At 34.7% G+C, this 21,689-nt stretch overlaps 1 protein-coding gene across 1 annotated transcript; it reads left to right on the top strand.

Annotated features, from left to right (window-relative positions):
• The first annotated feature begins 330 nt into the window (after positions 1-330).
• Positions 331-1,779, top strand: LOC132937267 (uncharacterized). Its single transcript, XM_061004110.1, has one exon. It carries the CDS (start codon positions 380-382, stop codon positions 1,142-1,144), a length of 765 nt encoding a protein of 254 aa, XP_060860093.1. The 5' UTR covers positions 331-379; the 3' UTR covers positions 1,145-1,779.
• Positions 1,780-21,689: the final 19,910 nt, after the last annotated feature.

Raw genomic sequence — 21,689 nt, 5'->3', positions numbered from 1 at the left:
TGACACTACAAGCAATAGAATTTTTCAGAGAGCTGAAAAACGAATTATTAAACGGGCAGCACAATCAGTTCGTCCGGGGGGATATGATTTGTGTAGGATGTTTTAAACGACATGTCATAGAGGCTAATAGGAGAATGACTATGCCGTTTACACAACGTATTTTAAATCAAGCTATGGTACCGGTAACTGCATTTATACACGCAGTAATTGTTAACCCTAGGGCGGATAGTTCAATCTGTGTAGAAGTCGGAATGCTTCTAGAGCAACTAATCTCACGACGTATATTATCCACGGACCATATATTCGAAGAGTAAAACATAATAACAACAACACAGGAAAATTAAATATAGTAGTAATATGTAACTATAGTAATAATAATATGCATACATTTAATATTTTATATATATATTCTAGCTCTCAAATCCGTTTTTTCATAATGGATTTCGAATTCACTATGATCAATAGGACCGAAATATTATTGGTATCCGGCGCCATCTCCAACAGTTTAGAAAAATATAAACCGATGAAACTGGAAGGGAATCCTCTTGTACTTACACAAGACGATAAGTTAAGGAGGTTCCGGCGCCGTGACTTGGGAAAAGTTGTGCAAACAATCAAAAGGGTATTCCGGAGTAAACCAAACTTGACCACACCATTGTTGGACCAATTATACAAAAGTATAACCCATCAGGGGGAGTCGACTTTGTCAACGGTATACCTACAGAAATATTTGCACATCGATAACAGGGAGCCAATAATAGTTTTTTGGAACGGAACAACAGATCTAACAATTGTAAAAAGATTAAGATTAAGGGGTATTTTAGCGTTTTTAAATATAACGGCGTACAGTGATAGGAATAATAATGAATTTAATTTAAAACTAACTAACATAGAAACAAGAGAAACCTTATATTCAGGTTACATAGGAAAACTTAATAAAAACGGCAGGATGTTAAACTTATTAGAAGCACATGAATTGGTGTGCAATACGAATCATCATATCACGCATTGTCACGATCCAATTGCTGATGTAATTTTAACCAAATGCGTTTTTGACTATGTAGTCACGAAAATAAGGCCGATATATTTGTATAGACTAGGTAGAAAATATAGAAAAAAAATAAATATATATAGAGATTTTTAGGATAATTTCATGGTGAAGGTAATTACGTAGACTTAACACAGTTATATTATTTTAGATTTATCGAAGAATTAAAAAAAATATTAAGCACCGAAGTACATATTTATAAACTTAAGGAAAATAAGATGGAACCGGTATGCTTTAACTGGCACATATTAAAAGCAAACAAAAGATTAAACGAACGTTATGATTTCAAAAAATTAAATAAGATAACCAGAAATATTGAACTCTTTATGAATGACCATTGTAACGGAGAATGTAAGGAATTACTTAAATTAATAGAGAAAACAAGAGATCCAAGCTATATACTCGAATATCCTAAGTAAATGAAATTATGTTGACATATATGTGTAACAATTTATTATATTATTCACATAACTTATCAATTGGTGGAAGATTTATTATAACTAACAAATATTGTATTCAAAAGGGGAAATATAAACTTATATTATATAATAAACTAAACATTTTAACACTTCTAATATTATAATTTCAGGTAATCAAAATTTATATTATTATGTATTCAAATTTTATCATATAAAAAAAAAAAGAAGAACACAATGTAATTAAATAATATTGTAAATTACATTATAAATGTAAAATATGTATAACAAATTGTAACCTATTATAACAAAATTGTAAATGTAAAACATATATATATCTATCAATTATTGTAACTTGTTATAAACAAGATTGTAATGAAATGTAAAAATTATAACAAATTGTAAATGTCAATGTATACCAAATTGCAAAATCAACTACTGTTGACTATAGAACTTAAATAGTATTGTTAAAGATTCTTAACCTTACAGGCTAATAATCTTTTTTTTGGCAGGGAGGTGTAAAGGAATAGCTTTACGCACTCAATTCATGTATTAGTATATAAGTATTATTATACTCGGAGAGGCAGTTCTCCTTGAGTTGTTATGGTCTCCTAGACGTAACCTCATAGTTAGAAACTATATCCTATTTTGGCAAACTAATCAAGCGGAGCGGCCAACAACAAGTCACGAGCGGCGGTTGCGAGAATAACAACTTAGCTACAACCAGCTACATACACCGCCCCGTCCATGCGCAGGATCCATCAAAGGAACCGACATCATATATAGGAGGGCTGGAAACACAGTAAAGACAGATGTACCTGGACCAGCAACGCAGAAGCGACTTCACGCCACTAGCCATATACACGACGACGACTACTACTACTATTACCACGACATTTTATATCTGTTCTAATAAAACATTGTATTATAAATCTAATTTGGCTACCATTATTTCCAAATCATCTACATAGAGAATCCCTGAAGGGGCAGCACATAACAAAATATAATAATAATTAAAAAAAATATATATACATTGAAATACAGTTACATTGAAAAATTTAACCTTCTTAACTTATTACTAGCAAATTCATTTAAAATTTCGTCTGGATTTTGTATTAACTCTTCATTTTTTTCTCGTTCAATCGATAGCAGAGCTAGGTTGTGTAAACGTTTTCCGGTCATGGTCGATCTATTATACGTTTGAATTCTCCTCATTGTAGAAAAACTCCATTCAGCTGTAGCACTTGAAATTGGAATAACTAAAATTCGTCTGTACATTTCTTCTATTATATCTGTAAGAATGATGCTTGACGCGGTACGCAGCAGCCACCAGTACAAAGTAAAGGTACCGCAGCGACCCGTCTACACTTTTCGTCAACCGCCACTACGGGCTACAGCGCGACAACGCCAACTCCCCCACCGCGCCACAAAGGCACAAGGTGGGACGGGAAGGCGAGTCGCGTAGAACGAGTACCGGCCGTCGTAAACTAGTCAGTCAGTGATGGTAAGTTGAAGGGAATTTCCCGGATGCAGGGAAATTTGGTTGAAATTTTTGCAAACGGGAATGCAGGGAAACTAGAGAAAAAATGACATTAAAACGGGAAATTTTGTGACTGTACATTTATTGAAATTTTTTAATCATTTTATAAAATTTTTTTTTTTTAAGATTCTTGATAATATTATAATCTAATACTATAATTTTTATAAAAAATGTCAGTATCACAAAATGTCCCATAATGATTTTATTATCCACGACGTTACCACACTATTACCCATAGATCATATTTAGTATCTATGTATTATCTTATATCTAAATACCGTTTTGGTAGCAGCTGTTGCCACCGATTAAAAGTACAGTTCGTTGATAAGTGATAACAGATTAAATGATATTGTTTTTCGTTAATCGTTTTTAGTTTTTACGTTTTTAAGATAGTTAGGATTTTAGATATTTATTTTAGTTAGATCTAACTACCCATACAAGGTTTTTAAATTATATAATGGATTCCGGTTCTGACCAAGATCTAGAATCTCAACCTGGGCCATCGACTCCTAAAAAAAAAGAGCTCAACGTAATGAACTAACCAAAGAGGAAAAAAAGAGAAATCAGATTAAATTATTTCGACATGAATGGTTAAACTTAAAAGATTTTAAGTATTGGCTACAAGAATTACCCAACGACAAAGCTAAATGCAAATGCACAGCTTGCAATATTATCCTTGTGTGTGGGAAAAGTGAGTTAGAGAAGCACAGTCAAGGGAAAAAACATATATTAAAAATATCCGTAAAGGGATTGAGGGGAACACCAACTATGGACATTTTCAAACCGAATCCTAAATCAGTTAAAAAATAAAATTAGAAAATGATATCAAACGTGCGGAGATTAAGTTAGCTGCTTTTTTTGCAAATCATAATGTTGCGTTCCAAGCAGTTGATACCTTGACACCTATCTTGCATGATATATTTCATGATTCAAAAGTAGCACAAGGTCTTCAACTGCATCGAAAAAAATGTACGAGCATTATAAATAATATTCTTGCACCAGTTGAAATCGAAGAGACTATAGATATTATTCGTAAATGCCCCTTTTTTGTGCCGGTAGATGAGAGCACAGACATTTGTACTCATAAATTTCTTTGTGTTCTTGTACACTATGTTCATCCTGACTATGGAACTATTCACACAAGATTACTTGAATTAGTTAGAATAGATGCAACAGACTGCAGTGCATTAAAAATGTGTGAAGAATTCAAAATCTGTTTGAGTAAAAAAACAAATTCCAATAACAAATTTGATTGGAGTGGCAAGTGATGGTGCCAATGTAATGGTTGGTAAACATAACTCATTTTTTGCACATTTAAAAAATGATCTCCCAAATCTTGTGCTAATGCAGTGTATTTGCCACTCAGCTGCTCTAGTTGCTAGCAAAGCAGCAGCAAAACTACCTCGTTCACCTGAAGATTTAATTAGATCGGTAATTATGAAGTTTATCACATATTTTTGTAAAGTATTAATTTTGTTTTAGAAGCCTGAACATTCATAAAGATTATAAGTTTAATAGCTGTCTTTATTTTCAGGTAGCAACTTACATTTCGGGTAGTGCTAAACGTACTGCAATTCTTCAAGACATTCAACAGTTTTTTGGTGAAGAAAAGAAAAAAATATTGAAGCTAGCAGACACTAGATGGCTGGCGATGCACCAATGTGTAGTAAGGATGTTAGAATGCTGGAATAGTTTAACACATTATTTTCTTGTAGCTGTAAATGAAGATCACTTGAAAAGTGCAGAAACGATACTAGATACGTTAAACAACAACGTAGTCAAGGCATACTTTTATTTTCTAAAATATTCTTTAAATTTTTTCAACTCGTTTAATGCCATGTTTCAAACTAAAAACATTATTATTCACGAAATCTACGGACATTTAATTAGACTCTATAAAACATTTGCACAAAACTTTATAAAACCTGAATTTCTCATAACTGATGAAATAGATAAAATTTCTTTTTCAAATCCCAATATGTTTTTACCAGAGTCTGAAATATTTGTTGGTACTGAATGTGAAGATTTTATCAAACATCTTCCTAGAACAATAATAAGCGAATTTAAAAATACATGCTTGACTTTTTATATTAAAGCTGCTGAAGAAATACATATTAGACTACCAATTCACAACCTTTTTTTTAAAGAATTTCAATTTTTAGACCCAAATATATGTCTTGATCCTACTAAAAGAAATATGATCACAGATTTACCATTAACGAGGGATAAATTTCAACATTTTATTGACAAAAATAAAGTTGTAGAAGAATGGCGTGAAATATTATATTTCTACAGCAAAGAACAAGTATTGAAATTAAAAAACTTGGATATCCCAGGATTTTGGCAGGAGATAAGTAAAGCAAAAGATTTTTCTAGTGATATTTTAAAATTTTCCAACATTTGCACCTTAGCAAAACTAGTTTTGTCCTTACCACATAGTAATGCCTCAGCTGAGCGTATCTTTTCTGTTTTAAATGATGTCAAAACCAAGAAGAGAAACCGACTTGGAGACAACACTGTCAATGTAGTTACTGTGATCCGTTCATCATTTCAAGACAAAAACCAAACGAGTGCAAGCTTCAAAGTAACTAATGAGCACATAAAGTTACATAACCAGAATATTTACAAAAAAGACTAAACTTTTTTTTGTTGTTTTTAATATAAAATATTTTATCATTTAATTTGTGATATTTGTAAGCATCATAAAGGTCCTACGTTTTTTTTAAGTTTTTATTATTATTTTTAACTACATAAAAATGTTACTTTTTTTTAATGTGTGATATGTGTGAACATCGTAAAGGTCCTATGTTTTTTTTAAGTTTTTATTATTATTTTTAAATTTATAAAAATGTTACTATTTTTTACTTAGTGATATGTGTGAACATCGTAAAGGTCCTACGTTTTTTTTAAGTTTTTATTATTATTTTTAAATACATAAAGTGTTACTATTATATTAAATATATAAAATTGTTATTTTAATACATTATGATTGATGTAACTCAAATAGAAATAATATTGATCTCAGTAAAAGTTAAATTGAGTGCAATATACATACAAGGTGTATGGCATATTTAAATAAATATTTGGAGTTGTAGGTAATAAATATATAAATAATAAACCAGAGATCTTGGCAAAAGTAGTTTGAAGCAGATAGTTGAATTTTGTATTTATAAATATTAATGTATTAAATTAAACAAAGTACAACAGACAACAGTAGAGTGTAGACAGTAGTCACTAAGTCATTAGTACTTAGTAGTGTAAACTACAGACTACAACTGGGTAGTGGGTACTATAATATAGATCAGTGTCTAAATAGTATCATTATACTCTGTTGTAGGTTTTTATTTTAGATAATAATGAAAAATGTTTTTATAATCCACTAGATGGCGCCACCGAAGGGAAATTTTGAGTAAAAACGGGAAATTTTATAGCTCCTGGTGGGAATTTAGCTGAAGCATCCATACCAACACTGTAGTCAGTTGTGAAACCCCTGTTTTTCCGACAGCCTGCCACATGCCGTGCGCTCACACCACGACAGCAAAGAAAAAACCTAACTAATTTTTTTCGCTATAAACCATTCGCCGTCCGTTGTTCTTTTTTTTTCTCTTGTTATATATATATATTTATACCTACGTGCATCCTGTACGGGATAAAATAAAAATTAACCTCCACCACCATAGTTGTGTTTAATTTGAACGAACGTGTGTGCCATCCACACACACTACCAACGACCGGCTCACCGCGGATCACTCACCACCACCGTCATAGCCGTGTCAAATTGGCTCCCCGCAGAGGAATCATCGCCTCAAGCCAGCGAAAAGGTAAGAGTCTTTCACACTGACACATACCTCGGTAGATTGCTTATATTAAGTTAGTATTAAGACTTTTAGCCAGGAGTGTGTTTGCCGGTTAGCTAGGATTCCCAGTGAACATTACGTAAGAATTATTTCTAGCACGTAACAGGGAATCCCGCGCAGCCGTGCATAACCGTGATACGGATTGGGAAGTAGTTATATAACAACCACCACCCCTCCGCAACGCCTACCTTTCGTCCCGCGACATTACCGTCGATAAGGGCGCAATACGATTGCGCGCGGTCCTTATCAGCGGTACCTTTTTAGGCGTACGATTGCGCGTGCTAAATTATTTTTACTTCTAAGCAACGTTGCCAAATACACAGATTATAGGTGCACGGTAAATATCCGGTTTGATTTCGGTTGTGGCGATCCGTACGTTATTTATTGCTTATTATTGCCGATATCAGACAAACTTTCCATCACTAAGAAGTAGGTAATTATATTTTAGACCATGGGATATTGGATCTTTTATCTTAATAATTGTAAATTCCCTCACATGTACGAATATACCTAAACTATGATCACGCATTGTGTGATACGTACGTATACATACGTCATGTCAGTTGTGTTCCTGTTCGTCTTCGTGTTTCAGCTGTCAACGTACATTTTTCGCATTTTTAATATAGTTTATATTTAATTTTTTAAAATGGAAAATGAAATTTTTATGATAACTTCAGAAAGGGGGAGTGATTTATTAGTGGTGAAGAAACACAAATTTCGACACGTCAGACAGCGGGAAGATGGAAACAACAGATGGAGGTGCTGTAAAAAACAGTGTACTTGTACAGTGTTAATGACAAATGACAATAAAATAATTATAGAAAGTTCTGGTGAGCATAGTCACCTTGTAGATTCTACTCAAAAAATCGAAAGGCAAGTTCTAAGGGAAAATTGTAAACGTAAAGCTACAAGTTCCATAACTACCTGGCCAATAAAAATAATTAGAAGTCAACTTATGAATAGCGTAAGTACCGAATTAGAATATAATGATATAAAATCAGTTAGAAAGGCTATTAATATTCAACGAAGAAAAAACTTTCCTCCTTACCCTTCATCTTTAGAAGATGCCATTACGCAATTGAACAAGTTACAAAATGAAGATTTTTTAATGTTTAGAGGGAAAAAATTTGTACATTTACCCAATGATTGCACTTTTATTTGCTTAACAACTGAAGAGAATCTTCAATGTTTGACAAGTTGCACAGATATATTTACGGACGGAACATTTGACTAAGCTCCAAAATTTTTTTTGCAATTATACACCATTCATGGCTATAAAAACGGTATTTACGTATCTTTGGTATACTTTTTTCTAAAGGATAAATTTAAAAACACATACATAAATGTATGGAAATATTTAATTAGTATATGTGAAAAGCAATCACTACTTTTTAAAATTGAAATATTACACATTGATTTTGAAATTGGTGCTATTGAAGCAACAAAAGAAGTTTTTCCGTATGTCAAAATTAAAACTAGTCAATTAGTTACAAATACTTACTTTAATAAGTAACTAGAAAAAGATAAATTCTTATTCGCAATCACAACACATTATTTCCTAAATATATTAACAATGTTCAGTCACAAATTAAAAGTTAATTTTATTTTGTTCATATTCAGTTACGGATACAGATTAATTTCTCTTAAAAGTATTGATATACTTGGTAGGTACACGGAAAATTCTTTACATACACTGCTTTTTAATATATACTATGCTACATAAGTTTCTGATTGATGTCAAGTGCTGGTTCTCTATCCCAATAATTGTTGGTCAGCAATTACATATACTAGCGTCATTACGCTTCAATGTATGACAAAACGTTGGTGTTATACACTAGGTACACTATTTGCATTGTCACAACTCATTTTTAACTAATCACTAACTTACAATTAACTTACTCGCTCATGTTACACTTACTTTATACTACATACTTACCATAGACACTACACTTTACATAATGTATAACTTATTTCAATTTCGTTACTGCTGTCTCTGATTAGATATTGGTTTTTTTCTATTTCATTTATAATACCTATGCTCACAGCTAATAATTTCTATACATTATTTATTTTTTTGTGCATTTTGTGCGTACACTACTCCTATGTACAAAACTCAACTTCTAATTCAATATTTCTCATTTCATTTCAATTGAACACTAACACACGTGCCTAGAGTTAGAGTAATGAATTCTACGGATTACTTTTGTTTGTGTTTCTTATGTACTTAAATACACTTCAACTCAATGTATTTAAACAAAACACTTTGTATTCTACATTGTAATACATTTTGCATTATGCTACTCTTTTTCATTTTTTTACACCACCACATTACTTTTGTTGACATTATGTGTGAGCATCAATTAAATAAGACTCTGTTGTTGACACTTCTGAGAACATCAACAATACACCAATGTATGCGCTACAAACATGTACCTACACAAGGATTAATGAATTTCAATTTTGTAAAATAAATCAGAAAACCGTGTTACTTTGTTACAGAACAATGCGAGAAGTGTGGGCTGGAGAAAACGCTCCCGGCAGAGATCCTCAGTTGCTTCCAAGGAGAGTGAGAATGCATTTTGTCGCCGACGGAAATGTGGACAGGAGTATTGTAGGGCCCGCCACTTTAAGTGCGAGGAAACAAGCCCGAATCATTTTTCTACATGCTGCAATAACGGTCTGATGGCCGTTTCAGGACCGCGTGTGTTGACACCTGCACCGCATTTACTACAGAGGTTGTTGGTTGAAGATTCGGTAGAAGGTAGACACTACCGAAATAACATCCGCCGGTATAACAACACTTTGGCATTTGCTGCTTTCTCCACCGACCTCAAACACACGGCGCTTGCCAGGTCGGGGACCGAATGTGTTCACTGTTCATGGGCAGGGATATTGGACAATAAGTAATGACTTGATCGGGAACGATCCTATCCAACGCAGATTCTGCCAGCTGTATTTCGTCGAATCCGGCGAGGCAAACCGGATTCGTAGGGACCAGCAGCAATTACTGCCTGCCGCACACCGTCTATTGCCAAGTGTACTCGAAGACTTAGACGGGCTGTTACGGGACATCAATCCATTCGCACAGGCTTTTGAGTAGGTAATATATTTAATTAATTTTACTGAACAATTCACATTTGCATTACACTACACTATAGACAAATCATGTTCACATTGACATTTAGTTTCTCAAAATCGGCTAGCAAGTACGCATGTCATTATTCCAATTACCAATTGTTATAATTAATTACACTATTTGATTAACCTTATCACAGTGTAGATTTACCTGCCTACTTAAACTAGGTATACATTTTGGTTGTGTATTTTTTACTTTGTTTGCATTCATACATTTTCAATTAGTTACAAATACTTACTTTAATAAGTAACTAGAAAAAGATAAATTCTTATTCGCAATCACAACACATTATTTCCTAAATATATTAACAATGTTCAGTCACAAATTAAAAGTTAATTTTATTTTGTTCATTTTCAGTTACGGATACAGATTAATTTCTCTTAAAAGTATTGATATACTTGGTAGATACACGGAAAATTCTTTACATACACTGCTTTTTAATATATACTATGCTACATAAGTTTCTGATTGATGTCAAGTGCTGGTTCTCTATCCCAATAATTGTTGGTCAGCAATTACATATACTAGCGTCATTACGCTTCAATGTATGACAAAACGTTGGTGTTATACACTAGGTACACTATTTGCATTGTCACAACTCATTTTTAACTAATCACTAACTTACAATTAACTTACCCGCTCATGTTACACTTACTTTATACTACATACTTACCATAGACACTACACTTTACATAATGTATAACTTATTTCAATTTCGTTACTGCTGTCTCTGATTAGATATTGGTTTTTTCTATTTCATTTATAATACCTATGCTCACAGCTAATAATTTCTATACATTATTTATTTTTTTGTGCATTTTGTGCGTACACTACTCCTATGTACAAAACTCAACTTCTAATTCAATATTTCTCATTTCATTTCAATTGAACACTAACACACGTGCCTAGAGTTAGAGTAATGAATTCTACGGATTACTTTTGTTTGTGTTTCTTATGTACTTAAATACACTTCAACTCAGTGTATTTAAACAAAACACTTTGTATTCTACATTGTAATACATTTTGCATTATGCTACTCTTTTTCATTTTTTTACACCACCACATTACTTTTGTTGACATTATGTGTGAGCATCAATTAAATAAGACTCTGTTGTTGACACTTCTGAGAACATCAACAATACACCAATGTATGCGCTACAAACATGTACCTACACAAGGATTAATGAATTTCAATTTTGTAAAATAAATCAGAAAACCGTGTTACTTTGTTACAGAACAATGCGAGAAGTGTGGGCTGGAGAAAACGCTCCCGGCAGAGATCCTCAGTTGCTTCCAAGGAGAGTGAGAATGCATTTTGTCGCCGACGGAAATGTGGACAGGAGTATTGTAGGGCCCGCCACTTTAAGTGCGAGGAAACAAGCCCGAATCATTTTTCTACATGCCGCAATAACGGTCTGATGGCCGTTTCAGGACCGCGTGTGTTGACACCTGCACCGCATTTACTACAGAGGTTGTTGGTTGAAGATTCGGTAGAAGGTAGACACTACCGAAATAACATCCGCCGGTATAACAACACTTTGGCATTTGCTGCTTTCTCCACCGACCTCAAACACACGGCGCTTGCCAGGTCGGGGACCGAATGGGTTCACTGTTCATGGGCAGGGATATTGGACAATAAGTAATGACTTGATCGGGAACGATCCTATCCAACGCAGATTCTGCCAGCTGTATTTCGTCGAATCCGGCGAGGCAAACCGGATTCGTAGGGACCAGCAGCAATTACTGCCTGCCGCACACCGTCTATTGCCAAGTGTACTCGAAGACTTAGACGGGCTGTTACGGGACATCAATCCATTCGCACAGGCTTTTGAGTAGGTAATATATTTAATTAATTTTACTGAACAATTCACATTTGCATTACACTACACTATAGACAAATCATGTTCACATTGACATTTAGTTTCTCAAAATCGGCTAGCAAGTACGCATGTCATTATTCCAATTACCAATTGTTATAATTAATTACACTATTTGATTAACCTTATCACAGTGTAGATTTACCTGCCTACTTAAACTAGGTATACATTTTGGTTGTGTATTTTTTACTTTGTTTGCATTCATACATTTTCAATTAGTTACAAATACTTACTTTAATAAGTAACTAGAAAAAGATAAATTCTTATTCGCAATCACAACACATTATTTCCTAAATATATTAACAATGTTCAGTCACAAATTAAAAGTTAATTTTATTTTGTTCATTTTCAGTTACGGATACAGATTAATTTCTCTTAAAAGTATTGATATACTTGGTAGATACACGGAAAATTCTTTACATACACTGCTTTTTAATATATACTATGCTACATAAGTTTCTGATTGATGTCAAGTGCTGGTTCTCTATCCCAATAATTGTTGGTCAGCAATTACATATACTAGCGTCATTACGCTTCAATGTATGACAAAACGTTGGTGTTATACACTAGGTACACTATTTGCATTGTCACAACTCATTTTTAACTAATCACTAACTTACAATTAACTTACCCGCTCATGTTACACTTACTTTATACTACATACTTACCATAGACACTACACTTTACATAATGTATAACTTATTTCAATTTCGTTACTGCTGTCTCTGATTAGATATTGGTTTTTTCTATTTCATTTATAATACCTATGCTCACAGCTAATAATTTCTATACATTATTTATTTTTTCGTGCATTTTGTGCGTACACTACTCCTATGTACAAAACTCAACTTCTAATTCAATATTTCTCATTTCATTTCAATTGAACACTAACACACGTGCCTAGAGTTAGAGTAATGAATTCTACGGATTACTTTTGTTTGTGTTTCTTATGTACTTAAATACACTTCAACTCAGTGTATTTAAACAAAACACTTTGTATTCTACATTGTAATACATTTTGCATTATGCTACTCTTTTTCATTTTTTTACACCACCACATTACTTTTGTTGACATTATGTGTGAGCATCAATTAAATAAGACTCTGTTGTTGACACTTCTGAGAACATCAACAATACACCAATGTATGCGCTACAAACATGTACCTACACAAGGATTAATGAATTTCAATTTTGTAAAATAAATCAGAAAACCGTGTTACTTTGTTACAGAACAATGCGAGAAGTGTGGGCTGGAGAAAACGCTCCCGGCAGAGATCCTCAGTTGCTTCCAAGGAGAGTGAGAATGCATTTTGTCGCCGACGGAAATGTGGACAGGAGTATTGTAGGGCCCGCCACTTTAAGTGCGAGGAAACAAGCCCGAATCATTTTTCTACATGCCGCAATAACGGTCTGATGGCCGTTTCAGGACCGCGTGTGTTGACACCTGCACCGCATTTACTACAGAGGTTGTTGGTTGAAGATTCGGTAGAAGGTAGACACTACCGAAATAACATCCGCCGGTATAACAACACTTTGGCATTTGCTGCTTTCTCCACCGACCTCAAACACACGGCGCTTGCCAGGTCGGGGACCGAATGGGTTCACTGTTCATGGGCAGGGATATTGGACAATAAGTAATGACTTGATCGGGAACGATCCTATCCAACGCAGATTCTGCCAGCTGTATTTCGTCGAATCCGGCGAGGCAAACCGGATTCGTAGGGACCAGCAGCAATTACTGCCTGCCGCACACCGTCTATTGCCAAGTGTACTCGAAGACTTAGACGGGCTGTTACGGGACATCAATCCATTCGCACAGGCTTTTGAGTAGGTAATATATTTAATTAATTTTACTGAACAATTCACATTTGCATTACACTACACTATAGACAAATCATGTTCACATTGACATTTAGTTTCTCAAAATCGGCTAGCAAGTACGCATGTCATTATTCCAATTACCAATTGTTATAATTAATTACACTATTTGATTAACCTTATCACAGTGTAGATTTACCTGCCTACTTAAACTAGGTATACATTTTGGTTGTGTATTTTTTACTTTGTTTGCATTCATACATTTTCAATTAGTTACAAATACTTACTTTAATAAGTAACTAGAAAAAGATAAATTCTTATTCGCAATCACAACACATTATTTCCTAAATATGTTAACAATGTTCAGTCACAAATTAAAAGTTAATTTTATTTTGTTCATTTTCAGTTACGGATACAGATTAATTTCTCTTAAAAGTATTGATATACTTGGTAGGTACACGGAAAATTCTTTACATACACTGCTTTTTAATATATACTATGCTACATAAGTTTCTGATTGATGTCAAGTGCTGGTTCTCTATCCCAATAATTGTTGGTCAGCAATTACATATACTAGCGTCATTACGCTTCAATGTATGACAAAACGTTGGTGTTATACACTAGGTACACTATTTGCATTGTCACAACTCATTTTTAACTAATCACTAACTTACAATTAACTTACCCGCTCATGTTACACTTACTTTATACTACATACTTACCATAGACACTACACTTTACATAATGTATAACTTATTTCAATTTCGTTACTGCTGTCTCTGATTAGATATTGGTTTTTTCTATTTCATTTATAATACCTATGCTCACAGCTAATAATTTCTATACATTATTTATTTTTTTGTGCATTTTGTGCGTACACTACTCCTATGTACAAAACTCAACTTCTAATTCAATATTTCTCATTTCATTTCAATTGAACACTAACACACGTGCCTAGAGTTAGAGTAATGAATTCTACGGATTACTTTTGTTTGTGTTTCTTATGTACTTAAATACACTTCAACTCAGTGTATTTAAACAAAACACTTTGTATTCTACATTGTAATACATTTTGCATTATGCTACTCTTTTTCATTTTTTTACACCACCACATTACTTTTGTTGACATTATGTGTGAGCATCAATTAAATAAGACTCTGTTGTTGACACTTCTGAGAACATCAACAATACACCAATGTATGCGCTACAAACATGTACCTACACAAGGATTAATGAATTTCAATTTTGTAAAATAAATCAGAAAACCGTGTTACTTTGTTACAGAACAATGCGAGAAGTGTGGGCTGGAGAAAACGCTCCCGGCAGAGATCCTCAGTTGCTTCCAAGGAGAGTGAGAATGCATTTTGTCGCCGACGGAAATGTGGACAGGAGTATTGTAGGGCCCGCCACTTTAAGTGCGAGGAAACAAGCCCGAATCATTTTTCTACATGCTGCAATAACGGTCTGATGGCCGTTTCAGGACCGCGTGTGTTGACACCTGCACCGCATTTACTACAGAGGTTGTTGGTTGAAGATTCGGTAGAAGGTAGACACTACCGAAATAACATCCGCCGGTATAACAACACTTTGGCATTTGCTGCTTTCTCCACCGACCTCAAACACACGGCGCTTGCCAGGTCGGGGACCGAATGTGTTCACTGTTCATGGGCAGGGATATTGGACAATAAGTAATGACTTGATCGGGAACGATCCTATCCAACGCAGATTCTGCCAGCTGTATTTCGTCGAATCCGGCGAGGCAAACCGGATTCGTAGGGACCAGCAGCAATTACTGCCTGCCGCACACCGTCTATTGCCAAGTGTACTCGAAGACTTAGACGGGCTGTTACGGGACATCAATCCATTCGCACAGGCTTTTGAGTAGGTAATATATTTAATTAATTTTACTGAACAATTCACATTTGCATTACACTACACTATAGACAAATCATGTTCACATTGACATTTAGTTTCTCAAAATTGGCTAGCAAGTACGCATGTCATTATTCCAATTACCAATTGTTATAATTAATTACACTATTTGATTAACCTTATCACAGTGTAGATTTACCTGCCTACTTAAACTAGGTATACATTTTGGTTGTGTATTTTTTACTTTGTTTGCATTCATACATTTTCAATTAGTTACAAATACTTACTTTAATAAGTAACTAGAAAAAGATAAATTCTTATTCGCAATCACAACACATTATTTCCTAAATATATTAACAATGTTCAGTCACAAATTAAAAGTTAATTTTATTTTGTTCATATTCAGTTACGGATACAGATTAATTTCTCTTAAAAGTATTGATATACTTGGTAGGTACACGGAAAATTCTTTACATACACTGCTTTTTAATATATACTATGCTACATAAGTTTCTGATTGATGTCAAGTGCTGGTTCTCTATCCCAATAATTGTTGGTCAGCAATTACATATACTAGCGTCATTACGCTTCAATGTATGACAAAACGTTGGTGTTATACACTAGGTACACTATTTGCATTGTCACAACTCATTTTTAACTAATCACTAACTTACAATTAACTTACTCGCTCATGTTACACTTACTTTATACTACATACTTACCATAGACACTACACTTTACATAATGTATAACTTATTTCAATTTCGTTACTGCTGTCTCTGATTAGATATTGGTTTTTTTTCTATTTCATTTATAATACCTATGCTCACAGCTAATAATTTCTATACATTATTTATTTTTTTGTGCATTTTGTGCGTACACTACTCCTATGTACAAAACTCAACTTCTAATTCAATATTTCTCATTTCATTTCAATTGAACACTAACACACGTGCCTAGAGTTAGAGTAATGAATTCTACGGATTACTTTTGTTTGTGTTTCTTATGTACTTAAATACACTTCAACTCAGTATATTTAAACAAAACACTTTGTATTCTACATTGTAATACATTTTGCATTATGCTACTCTTTTTCATTTTTTTACACCACCACATTACTTTTGTTGACATTATGTGTGAGCATCAATTAAATAAGACTCTGTTGTTGACACTTCTGAGAACATCAACAATACACCAATGTATGTGCTACAAACATGTACCTACACAAGGATTAATCAATTTCAATTTTGTAAAATAAATCATAAAACCGTGTTACTTTGTTACAGAACAATGCGAAAAGTGTGGGCTGGAGAAAACGCTCCCGGCAGAGATCCTCAGTTGCTTCCAAGGAGAGTGAGAATGCATTTTGTCGCCGACGGAAATGTGGACAGGAGTATTGTAGGGCCCGCCACTTTAAGTGCGAGGAAACAAGCCCGAATCATTTTTCTACATGCTGCAATAACGGTCTGATGGCCGTTTCAGGACCGCGTGTGTTGACACCTGCACCGCATTTACTACAGAGGTTGTTGGTTGAAGATTCGGTAGAAGGTAGACACTACCGAAATAACATCCGCCGGTATAACAACACTTTGGCATTTGCTGCTTTCTCCACCGACATCAAACACACGGCGCTTGCCAGGTCGGGGACCGAATGGGTTCACTGTTCATGGGCAGGGATATTGGACAATAAGTAATGACTTGATCGGGAACGATCCTATCCAACGCAGATTCTGCCAGCTGTATTTCGTCGAATCCGGCGAGGCAAACCGGATACGTAGGGACCAGCAGCAATTACTGCCTGCCGCACACCGTCTATTGCCAAGTGTACTCGAAGACTTAGACGGGCTGTTACGGGACATCAATCCATTCGCACAGGCTTTTGAGTAGGTAATATATTTAATTAATTTTACTGAACAATTCACATTTGCATTACACTACACTATAGACAAATCATGTTCACATTGACATTTAGTTTCTCAAAATTGGCTAGCAAGTACGCATGTCATTATTCCAATTACCAATTGTTATAATTAATTACACTATTTGATTAACCTTATCACAGTGTAGATTTACCTGCCTACTTAAACTAGGTATACATTTTGGTTGTGTATTTTTTACTTTGTTTGCATTCATACATTTTCAATTAGTTACAAATACTTACTTTAATAAGTAACTAGAAAAAGATAAATTCTTATTCGCAATCACAACACATTATTTCCTAAATATATTAACAATGTTCAGTCACAAATTAAAAGTTAATTTTATTTTGTTCATATTCAGTTACGGATACAGATTAATTTCTCTTAAAAGTATTGATATACTTGGTAGGTACACGGAAAATTCTTTACATACACTGCTTTTTAATATATACTATGCTACATAAGTTTCTGATTGATGTCAAGTGCTGGTTCTTTATCCCAATAATTGTTGGTCAGCAATTACATATACTAGCGTCATTACGCTTCAATGTATGACAAAACGTTGGTGTTATACACTAGGTACACTATTTGCATTGTCACAACTCATTTTTAACTAATCACTAACTTACAATTAACTTACTCGCTCATGTTACACTTACTTTATACTACATACTTACCATAGACACTACACTTTACATAATGTATAACTTATTTCAATTTCGTTACTGCTGTCTCTGATTAGATATTGGTTTTTTCTATTTCATTTATAATACCTATGCTCACAGCTAATAATTTCTATACATTATTTATTTTTTTGTGCATTTTGTGCGTACACTACTCCTATGTACAAAACTCAACTTCTAATTCAATATTTCTCATTTCATTTGTAACGGGATAAACCGTCACTGTATTAAAGTGGTCCTTTTCAGGACCACCAAACACAACAGTATGGCAACATAATGCGACACAAGTAATAGACGCGACATATTAGAATAAGTAGTTTACCAACAGGAAAATTTCACGGAAATAACAAACAAGAACCACATTAACAAAGCGAACACCAACGGGTCGAGGTGTGGTTATTGCTTATCAAAGCAACCATCCTCGACCAATCACAGGACAACAAAGGGAAACAAATAGTATATATACCGGGACAGTTCACCGGTCAAATCATCCACCACACCAGTCTTCAACATATCTTCTACAAGTCAACAAGCACTATAGAAGACCCGAAGACCTGAAGACCCGAAGACTATCAACGCAGCAGCAACACCGACCTGAACGACACCGGCGAAGCTGATCCGACCTAACCAGTCCACGACGACGCACCCTGAACGCACCGATCTAACGTGATCGCCCGATACCGCCGAGACTCAACAGTACCCGGCATACCTGGCTAATAAGCGCCACTTCACGGACCGACGACGCCAAGCCTACCGTGTACATCCAGCGATCGACGACAACGGATAGCCGCCACACCGGGACCTGATTGACCCACCGACGGCAGCGTATAATATAATTATACTCCGGCGATCCATTACTGACAGTCCACCCGTTCAATCGAGTCCAGTCACACCGTTGGACGAATACCAAGACACGCCGGGAACCGACTTCGCGACGTAACTTGGCCAATCGACTATTCAGCAAGCCGACAAGTAGTACTTCGTTTCCCCCTACGGCGAGCTTATTCGAGTTTCGCCGCGAGGAAGAACCGAACCCACACGACTTGCTCGAGTCCGTGCACGGACGGTTTCTACTCTCCCCTATTATTGTATTACTTCTACGAAACGTATAGGCAAGTCCCGACTATTGTTTTGCTCGCGCCTCTTCAGGCCCGAACCCGCCCGCCGCGGCCGCTTCCTTAAGCCTGCCGCGCGGCCCGGGATAACTTGCCCCGATCATTGTAAACATTACTTATTGGTTATATAATAAACGAATCATAACAATACACAACGCATTGGTATTTACGACACGGGACGTCACGAACAGACGCTCCGTATCACATTTCAATTGAACACTAACACACGTGCCTAGAGTTAGAGTAATGAATTCTACGGATTACTTTTGTTTGTGTTTCTTATGTACTTAAATACACTTCAACTCAGTGTATTTAAACAAAACACTTTGTATTCTACATTGTAATACATTTTGCATTATGCTACTCTTTTTCATTTTTTTACACCACCACATTACTTTTGTTGACATTATGTGTGAGCATCAATTAAATAAGACTCTGTTGTTGACACTTCTGAGAACATCAACAATACACCAATGTATGCGCTACAAACATGTACCTACACAAGGATTAATGAATTTCAATTTTGTAAAATAAATCAGAAAACCGTGTTACTTTGTTACAGAACAATGCGAGAAGTGTGGGCTGGAGAAAACGCTCCCGGCAGAGATCCTCAGTTGCTTCCAAGGAGAGTGAGAATGCATTTTGTCGCCGACGGAAATGTGGACAGGAGTATTGTAGGGCCCGCCACTTTAAGTGCGAGGAAACAAGCCCGAATCATTTTTCTACATGCTGCAATAACGGTCTGATGGCCGTTTCAGGACCGCGTGTGTTGACACCTGCACCGCATTTACTACAGAGGTTGTTGGTTGAAGATTCGGTAGAAGGTAGACACTACCGAAATAACATCCGCCGGTATAACAACACTTTGGCATTTGCTGCTTTCTCCACCGACCTCAAACACACGGCGCTTGCCAGGTCGGGGACCGAATGGGTTCACTGTTCATGGGCAGGGATATTGGACAATAAGTAATGACTTGATCGGGAACGATCCTATCCAACGCAGATTCTGCCAGCTGTATTTCGTCGAATCCGGCGAGGCAAAACGGATTCGTAGGGACCAGCAGCAATTACTGCCTGCCGCACACCGTCTATTGCCAAGTGTACTCGAAGACTTAGACGGGCTGTTACGGGACATCAATCCATTCGCACAGGCTTTTGAGTAGGTAATATATTTAATTAATTTTACTGAACAATTCACATTTGCATTACACTACACTATAGACAAATCATGTTCACATTGACATTTAGTTTCTCAAAATCGGCTAGCAAGTACGCATGTCATTATTCCAATTACCAATTGTTATAATTAATTACACTATTTGATTAACCTTATCACAGTGTAGATTTACCTGCCTACTTAAACTAGGTATACATTTTGGTTGTGTATTTTTTACTTTGTTTGCATTCATACATTTTCAATTAGTTACAAATACTTACTTTAATAAGTAACTAGAAAAAGATAAATTCTTATTCGCAATCACAACACATTATTTCCTAAATATATTAACAATGTTCAGTCACAAATTAAAAGTTAATTTTATTTTGTTCATATTCAGTTACGGATACAGATTAATTTCTCTTAAAAGTATTCATATACTTGGTAGGTACACGGAAAATTCTTTACATACACTGCTTTTTAATATATACTATGCTACATAAGTTTCTGATTGATGTCAAGTGCTGGTTCTCTATCCCAATAATTGTTGGTCAGCAATTACATATACTAGCGTCATTACGCTTCAATGTATGACAAAACGTTGGTGTTATACACTAGGTACACTATTTGCATTGTCACAACTCATTTTTAACTAATCACTAACTTACAATTAACTTACTCGCTCATGTTACACTTACTTTATACTACATACTTACCATAGACACTACACTTTACATAATGTATAACTTATTTCAATTTCGTTACTGCTGTCTCTGATTAGATATTGGTTTTTTTCTATTTCATTTATAATACCTATGCTCACAGCTAATAATTTCTATACATTATTTATTTTTTTGTGCATTTTGTGCGTACACTACTCCTATGTACAAAACTCAATTTCTAATTCAATATTTCTCATTTCATTTTCAAGTCGAAAATTTAAGCATTATTTCATATACACAGACAGAAAGATAAAATATTACACACAAATTATTATAAAATCAATATATTTATCAAAATATAATAAGTACGTTACTGTAATGTTACAGAATTATAATTTAATACACACAAAAAAACTAGATACTTTATTCAAAATTTACTATTTAACGTTATTATAATGTTATTGTTGTTGAAAAAGAAAATGCAAGACATAACAATAATTTATATATAATAATATGTACTATCATATAACATGTTATTGTAAGTAATTACCAGCTGTCTTGAATGCACTACAAATAAGTACCGCCTAGTC

The sequence above is a fragment of the Metopolophium dirhodum genome, chromosome 1 (assembly GCF_019925205.1).
Source record: "Metopolophium dirhodum isolate CAU chromosome 1, ASM1992520v1, whole genome shotgun sequence".
In the NCBI taxonomy this organism is placed as follows: Eukaryota; Metazoa; Arthropoda; class Insecta; order Hemiptera; family Aphididae; genus Metopolophium; species Metopolophium dirhodum.
Note: the sequence above shows the minus strand (reverse complement) of the source record. Positions and strands in the feature narration are given on the sequence as shown.

Excerpts from the sequence above, each read along its gene's own strand:
- LOC132937267 (XM_061004110.1), top strand. The coding sequence starts at position 380 with ATGCATACATTTAATATTTTATATATATATTCTAGCTCTCAAATCCGT.